This window comes from Symphodus melops (assembly GCF_947650265.1).
Source record: "Symphodus melops genome assembly, chromosome: 5".
Lineage (NCBI taxonomy): Eukaryota > Metazoa > Chordata > Actinopteri > Labriformes > Labridae > Symphodus > Symphodus melops.
Genome location: NC_136695.1, coordinates 21,054,593 through 21,063,158, shown reverse-complemented (window position 1 = coordinate 21,063,158; position 8,566 = coordinate 21,054,593). Strand labels below are relative to the sequence as shown.

General features: G+C 39.8%; 1 protein-coding gene across 3 annotated transcripts in view; it reads right to left on the bottom strand.

The window, feature by feature from the left end:
• Positions 1–384: 384 nt before the first annotated feature.
• celf3b (cugbp, Elav-like family member 3b) overlaps positions 385–8,566 on the bottom strand; it is a 26,551-nt gene continuing 18,369 nt past the window's right edge. The window contains exons 5-16 of one of the 3 annotated variants that reach the window (XR_013779095.1): positions 7,915–7,963; positions 7,441–7,569; positions 7,248–7,327; positions 6,569–6,724; positions 5,971–6,115; positions 5,534–5,683; positions 5,344–5,430; positions 4,472–4,576; positions 4,178–4,321; positions 3,807–3,971; positions 3,369–3,467; positions 385–1,426 (exon numbers count right to left, since the gene is read on the bottom strand). Coding sequence is in view for 2 of the 3 variants with exons in the window: in XM_079344109.1 (XP_079200235.1) it covers positions 3,844–3,971; positions 4,178–4,321; positions 4,472–4,576; positions 5,344–5,430; positions 5,534–5,683; positions 5,971–6,115; positions 6,569–6,724; positions 7,248–7,327; positions 7,441–7,569; positions 7,915–7,963 (1,173 nt within the window). In the remaining variant the exon portion in view is untranslated. The remainder of the gene's footprint in view (positions 1,427–3,368; positions 3,468–3,806; positions 3,972–4,177; positions 4,322–4,471; positions 4,577–5,343; positions 5,431–5,533; positions 5,684–5,970; positions 6,116–6,568; positions 6,725–7,247; positions 7,328–7,440; positions 7,570–7,914; positions 7,964–8,566) is intronic. The other 2 variants (XM_079344109.1, XM_079344110.1) reach the window with 2 other exon arrangements.

Genomic DNA, 8,566 nt, shown 5'->3' with positions numbered 1-8,566 from the left:
GCCTACATTAATCAACATTTTCATGTATTATTTGGTCATTAGGCTCAATCATATCTTATATCATAATGTGTTCTTACTCTTTTGGAAAAGGAAACTAAGGTGTTCTTTCCAAGGGAAATGATTGTCCCGAGAGAGGAGAGTTTAAGCCAAAAGATCAAATAAATAAAGCATGCAATTCTGCTGATAAATAGGCAGCCTCTCCCTATGTATGCCCTCTGCTGGTCACAATATGTAAGTGTTCTCTCTTAGTCATTCATAAGTGAATCATACAAATCTACATACTGTCTTTAAATGAAAAGGTTATCATTTAAAACCCCCACAACAACTGTTGAAAGTAAAATACAATCATTCAAACACATACACTTAGAAAACCACATTGGGACATTTAGTATGATACTTTTTATTTTAACTTAAAAAGAGAGTGGATCAAAAACAGGATTCAATAAATTAGAAATAAATATAATTGCTGTAATAATTAATACATACATTATAATTACTCCATTGCAAGAGTCTGACAGAAACAGGCCCTCAAAAGGTTTTTTTTTTCTAGAAAATTCTAAAATTAAAATATTGCAACCCACTCAAACCCCTTCTCCCAATAAACAAAATAATTGATAAATTAGTAAATAAATAAAAAATAGCTCAAATATTAAAACCTCCCGAATAAAAGTGCAATCCCCCCTCCCCCAAGTTTCACCTAAAATCTAAGTAGAAATTTAAAATAGGTTAGTGATTTCCCATTTTACAATTTGGAATGTAATATCCCTTTATGAGGATGACGATGGTACTAGTGGTAATAATAATCATAATAATAATAATAATAATAATAATAATAATAATAACAATAATGTCGCTGTGACCTTTCAAGTGTTTATCTAAAGTATTATTCTTTTTGCATTTTTTCCTGTTTTTTTTAAATGCAGCTCTTTGTAAACTAAATTATTTACACATCATTATGATTTTCTCCAAAGTCTCTTTATCCTACTCATTTAGTCGTCTTTTTTGTACTTTCTTTCTTTTTTTTTATTATGAAACATGGGCCCCTTTATATTTGACATGTAACAGACATGGTATATTCTCATCAGTACCTTCCCTATATGCTTGGTCCGAGTCGTCTTAACTGTACTAATCACCCTGTTAGCAAACTGCCAACAGACCACCGTCCAACCAAGCTCTTGGCTCTTTTATGTAAATTGACTGACTTGTGTCAAATGTGTGTATTTGTGTGTCAGCAGGTGTGAATGTTTGTGCGTTTTATGTACATTTGTATATCAGCCTTGTACCATTCAAGATTCAGCGTTCAGAGTGCATGTGTATTTTTGTGTGTGTGTATGTGGCTGCACTCCCGGGACGCTCAAAGGTAGCAGACAGTCTGAAAGCACTATGAACCTTGGGATTCCACCTCAGCTGGACTCTGAATGGTCACCTGCGAAGGGAGGGAGAGTTGGGAGGTAGAGAGAGGGAGGGACAGAGGAGGAGGAGGATAAGTTAGAGAATTAGTTATAACTACAACAGAACTCCACGTTTCTGTCTCATCTTTACATCTGACCAAATGTGCCCCTCTCCCTTCACAAAAAACCCTTTTGTAGGCATGACATATACTGCTGTCAATGTTTTGCAGCAAACTAAAACTTGGGATGCTCCTTGATCGTCTTTTTATTTCAGTTTCATCTCGGTGAGTAAAACACGAAGGCATCATTCACAGTTGTAAAGCTCTCGTCTCTCATCAGCAATAAATCATGGTGCTTGAACACATACAAACACAGTGTCTGAATCATGCAGATCAACACAGTGAAAGTCGATTATTCATGTTCTCTCGTGTGTGATTGGAAGTGTGTGTTTGGAGGTTTGCGTGTGTGCTTTTAAAAGGCTCAGTTTCAGCGTTTATGTGTGTGTGACTTTATCGACATGTGCTGCGCTTGTGTGCCTTTGATCATGGCAAGCAAACACTACTACCGACATGCATCACTCTCTGGCATTTGCAGTATAGAAATTCTGGGTGATAGTTTTAATCTGGCTGATTTAAAGGCAGCAGTTTGATGTGTTCAATTCATGTTAGATAGGTCCAAAACACATAACAATGTTTTCTACTATGTGCAAGGATCTGTTTGGAAAAGTTTGCCTCAAAATAGAAATAGAATCCTTTATTTATAAAGTGTGCTGCCATGTGACGAAGCGTCCACACACCGGCCTGCCAGCAGCTCACACTTTCTCCTCTTTTGTAGAGGATTTACCTTTAGAGATCCTCTATTCTCTCTGTGTTATATTTCTCCCAGAATTCCTATAGTTGAAGGCTGTTCTCCAATAAGCAAGAGGCACTTTTTTCCACCATAACAACCACATACCCTTTACCTCAAAACACGAGCTAGAGGGACAGAAAGAGGAGGTCTGGATGAAGAGAAGTGAAGAAAGACTCTGACGGGTTGGGGTGGGGGCAGTAAGAGGAGATAAAGAGACTGGAGGAGCAGGAGAAAGGGAAAAGTGAGGGGAAGAGGGAGGAAACACCACAAAAGCAGTGATAGAAGATGTAAAAGAATGCCAAGGAAGAGAAACAAAGGAGCACAAAACTGAGGTGCCACATTAAACAGTGTAACAAATCAGAATCCAGGAATTTAAAACTCAGTCTATCAGAGTACAGCTCAACAAAATGCATGCTCGCCCATAAATGTACGCTTTGGTCATTAACTCAGATAGCCTTTCTTCCTTTCTGTCCTGACCTGTATGTCCAGTTTAAGCCATATTTAAAGTTATCAATGCATTATCATTACATTGCTTCTTGTCCAACATGGCTTGCTTTAATTGTATAAAGCATGAATTCATTTAAACATTTTTATTAATCAGTAGTTTATATGGATTCACCATTCCACTATGGAAGCCTCTGGGAAACACCGTATCACAAGGATTATTATGCACTCCTGTATTACACGCTAACAGTGTAACACAGACACATATGTACACATAGATGCCCACGCTCACTACTTTACCCAAACAGTTTGTTCAAATAATAATGACACCAAACAGAACACTACAGAAACTGATCAAAAACAAAGCTGCGAAAAAAGTAACAAGCATTGCTACAAAATTGATCAGATTACTATACAATCATTAAGTGTATCAAATATCCAATTAAATCAATTGATTCTGAGTACAGCCCTGGCTATTGACAGTTATTGATCAGTATGTGCACAGGTCAATACAAAATAAAGTCACAATGCACCAAACACAGTCTGTGGTCACTACAGCAACAGGACATGCAGGTCAACGCATGGCTGGTTGCTCGAGGTGACAGAACAAAAATTGCCAAGGGCAACCAACACAGGCAATCAATCGCCACAGCAACCCAAACACAGGCCAACCAATCAACTTACAACAATGTGAGAGGAAGGGGGGGTCGGGGCTTTATCAGTCACTAGGCAACCATTGCCATAGCGATGGGGTCCTCGTGTATTATGATTGGACGGAAGGATCTTGGGTGAGGTAAGTTGCCGTTTCAGGAAAAGATCAAAACAGCAGGAAAGAAAATTAAAAAAAAAAAAAAAAAGGTTGTGAAAGAAAATAAAAAGGAAAACAATATTTTAGTACTTTCACTTTTCCTGAGTTTACGAAGTTGTGTTTATATGAGTAACCCAACTTTAATTTACTGATATTTCATGTTTAGCTTTTCTTTTTCACTTTTTTTTTATTTTTTTTTTACCATCAATTAGCTTTTCAGTGTAACAGATAGCGCTGAGCTAATTTAATATTCCTGGTCCTCAAACATACAACACCTCGCTTCCTCTTGAAAGCACCCCATCATCACCCCTCACCTTTATTTCATGTCTTCTTCTTCCTCTCATATATCACTCAGTATGGGCGGTTGGCATCTTTGGGCCTTTTGAGCTGCACTTTCAGTCTCTTCATGCCGATCTGGAAGCCGTTCATGGCCTGGATGGCAGCCTGAGCGCTTGCTGGGTTATCAAAACTCACAAATCCTAGAAGATAGAAAAAGAAAGTTCTTACATTTCTTCCATACAGCTCCTTTTATTCAATGTTCCAAAGACGCAATAATTAAACTGACGCAATATCTTGTCCTTTGCAAAGTCACCCCCTTTGTTTTTGTCTTGTCCTTTACTTTCTCCAGTATGTCTGCTCTCCCCCATTTCCCTCAACCCCCCCTCTCCCCGTCTCTGTGTCTCACCGAAGCACTTGCTCTGGTTGGTGGCTCGGTCAACAAACACCTTCGCAGAGATGACATTGCCAAAGGGCAGGAACATCTGCAGCATCTCGGAGTCACTGAACTCCTGAGGCAGGTGGTAGATGAAGATGTTACAGCCCTCTGGACCTGAGACACACATGCACACACAGACACACACAGAAATTATGCAGAGTGTGATAAATGATGTCAGGCGGTGAAACCCTTGTGATAAACAACTTTAAACACCATCACTGGATAGAGGGGTGTGGCCCCCAGACAGACAGGAAGTCACATCACCTTCTCTCTGCTGCTGTTGCTGGGGCTGCTGGTGTTGCTGGGCAACCAGTGTTGGCTGCTGGGGGAACGGCTGCCCAACCAATCCGTAAGCAGCAGGATACGCCGCTATTGGGAGAGACAGTAACAAAGTGTGATTGGGTAAAAACAACAGGTGGCAACACAGCAGCGTCCAATAGAGTATTTTCAATTGAACTGAGATGTGTCCTGCTGAAGGTTAAAACTATTAACTGTAACAGTTACATGGAGCAAGTGTTAATGTCAGTGTTGATCTGAGCCTGTTATCTACACACTACAGTGCCCCTCTGACTCCATAGAAACAATCCATACTGTATATACATAAGATGTGATGGTGTGATCATCTTTGGTTACTACCAGCAAATGCTGTGTTGTCAAGGGGAAATCAAATAAATCATGGTCAAACTAATTCCATTAACTGCCCTTGAAACAACACTATCCTTGAAACAAGGACGGTCACACTGAAAACAGACAGTTTGACTTCCTTGTCCCCCATTTTAAAAAGTCTTTACTTAACTGACTACATGAGCCGTCTGCTTATCAGCACATTAATATTACTGAGCCATAACGTTTAATGCTGATTAGAGACATAATGACACTAAAATGTGCAATTAGCAGAGCAAAATGTGTCTCTTTGCTTGATCTGAAGAGATTTTCAAGCACTTTACATTTTTGCATTTGAATTTTTCGCTCTATACCATCCAAACCTTCCCTGAGAAATAAACATTTGTTGGGTCATATCTTTCTATACACTTGGCCTTTGTGTTCACCAAGAATCGTGCTTTGTTGTTGCGATGTACCCCAAACTGGAGGTGTTGTGAACAAAGGAGCAAAAGTACGTCTGTGCATATACCAACCTGTGTAGTGTTGCATGCCTGCATATGCCTGCTGTAGAGGGTCCAGAGCTGCTGGACTCTGGGCTGAAGAGCGAGAAAAAAAGCAAGCTGTGATAAAATAAATAAAGGAGTTTGTTTTTTTTCCTCTCCTTTTAACGTCAGAAGTTCAGTTGAAGATAAATCTATGTGACTCTGGGATATAATAACACACCTTGATATGGGTGAACGCCGTTGGTGTAGAGGGCTTCTGTTGCTTGTTGTCCATTGGTTGGGGCGGGCAAACTGCTGTAGCCATTCACTCCCATTGGAGGAGGGAGAGCTGGCACAGGCGTAGCTGCCATAGTCGGTGGAGTGTTTGTACCTATAGACAGAGACAAAATAATAATACTCTGTTACTGCAACTCTTTCACTCTGTTTCATCATTCATGCAGCTACCCTGTAACAGTTTTTCAACAACACTACTGACAACATTAAAGCTAGTTCTTAAAAACATCACGACTTTGATTTTTGATAGAGAAAGGATCCAAAGACTGCAGATTTATACACAACCTTTACAATCTTTTATTCATTCGCACCTAAAAACATAGTCAAATCTTTATTTGTATGTATGATATGTCTGATTGTAAGTGTGTGACAGTTTGAGCCTACCCGAAGACGGCGCAATGGATGTAATGGGTGTGGCAATGATTCCGTTGGCATTGAGCGCCGCCATCTGCTGCATCTGTACGGCGGCAACTGTTGCCACAGGAGACAAGTACGCTGACTGGGCAACCAGGGCCTGCTGTTGAACAAGCTGCAAACGGAGAAGGAACCAGATAGCAAGAGTGAGGAAAGGGATTGAGGAATAAGAGTGGGAGGAGGAAGGAAGGAGGACAAACACACAGAGAAAAAGAGGAAAAGACAAGGGAACAGTTAAATAGACATGGGAAAAAGGGAGAGAGAGACAAAGAAGGGAAGAAATGAGAGGAAAGGACATGGAGGAGGAGTGATGGAGGAACAGATGAATAGAGATCTAATTACAAGACCATTATGTCCTGAGTCAGTGGGTTAATGGTTGTGTGTTGCGGGAAAGCTAATGCCAGATGACGTATGTTCTGTTGTCTATGTAATAACATTAGCTCCAATTAGACCACTGATAGCCTCTTCAAACTTATTACATCCTTTCATAAGCACAGCACTCCCTTTACAAACTTAGTGTGTATTATGTGTGCGTAGAGAGTACAGTGTTTGTTGGTGCACTGCTTGCCTGTGCATTGACTGCCTGTGTGTAGGCGTTGTAGGCGGGGAAGTTGAGGGTCATGGGGCTGAAGATGCTGAGCTGGGAGGCCACCTGCTGCATCCTCCTCAGTCCCCGCTCCTTCTCTGTGTCGGCAAACTTCACAACCAGACTGGATGACGCTCCCTGCGTGGTAAAAGAATGTAACTGAGTTTCAGCTGCAGATTTATGTCATGAATGAAATGATGAACATGTCGTGTTCTAATGGGCATGCATGCATGTTCACTGATCTGATTTTATCCCTTAGTATATTTTTAGAATGATTTTATCCCTTTGTAGATTTTTAGGTATATACAATATGTGTCTATATGTTACATGTTTATATTGTTGTTGTTGTTGTTTGTTTTTTTCTGTAACACTGCTTGGGGAGCTGGGAGAACAGCATTTCGTCTTTTTTATGTATGCATATACATGAGCAAAATGACAAATAAATTGAATCTCATTTATTTATATATTTATTTATTTATTTTCTCTGTCGGGCACAGGCCAATCCTGCAAGACTACAAAAATTGTCAGGGCAGGACCAAAGCAAACTCTCCACTGTGACTTATGTACATGGCCTTGGAGGACCACACAGCCATTATGTAATGTATGCATATCCTTTGTGTGCCTGTTTTAAATCACTTGTAATCTTATACGTGCAACTTACAGGCATTGTGCGGCTCCCATGCAAGCTGTTGATGGCAGCCTGTGCTTCAGAGTGTCCTTGATATTTTACGAACGCGCAACCTGAAACAAAACAAAGTCATTTTGAGCACACATATAATGAAATCACAGAATAGTACTTTATGATATAGGGCAGTTTGTGTGTATGCATGAGCAGATGTACTGTCGTGTTTCACCTTTGCTAGTCCCGTCAGGTCCTCTCAACACAGTACACTCGTCTATGCTTCCAAAAGGCTCAAACAGTCTTCTGACATCCTCGTCACTCTGTTGCTTTCCCAGCATGCCCACAAACAGTTTCCTGTCCTCTGAGAGTTGGAGGACATGTTTATGAAGGGGAGAAGAGAATATAACATTAACTTTAATTCCCTTTACCTGGTTAAACCTCTTTCAATAAAACTATGGAAGCTGTGTGAATGGAAATCAAACAGTTTCTGGACACTACCATTTATGTCCACCGACCACCAGGGTGCAGTCTTGACTATGTGAAAGCTAATAAGACAGGGGAATGGAAAGATTGTGATACAAAAGTGTGCGCGTGTGTTTATGTACTTAAAGCAGGAGTCCAAGTAAGCCAGCAAGCACAGCTTTGACCACTGACACACTCAAATGTGCATGTGTGAGTGTGTTGCTATTTTAAGTGCATGTCTCACCTCCTCTGCCCTCACTGTCAGCTGGTTTCACCTGGATTGGACGATTCATCTGAGGAACAAGAAGGAACATAGTCAGGTACAATATCTGTTTCTCTATTTATTTATCTATTTGCCTAAGCATACAACATCTCTTTTCGACGCCATTTCTTAAAAATCAATGATCCTTAAAAAGATAAGGGCAAAATGTCAAAGTACATTGCGGATCAACTCTTGATAAATAATCAAGGCCAGAAGATAAAAACGGGAACAAATGGAACTAACATTATTTCTTCTGTTATCCTTCCTGCTATGGTAATTTTAAATAATTAGTTTAAATAATATGTTCAGGAACCGCTTAAAAATGATGGTGGTTTTCAAAATAAAGGCACACATTAATTGGGGAAATATGTTTTAGACTGATATGTTTTCTTGCATTTAGGCAAAAATCAGACATATAGTTTCATGGATGGAAACAAGGTTTATATTTTAAAAAAAAAACGCAGTAAAAATGGCTAGAATACAACAGACCTCAGGAAGAAGGTCAAATGATTTAAAAAGAGCTACAGGAACTTCTGTCTTTATTAAATCTACAGTTTGGTGAATTATCTTTCTTGAAAGAAATTGGGAAATATTTTATCATAATAAACAAAAAGGATGTTTTCTTGAAACAATC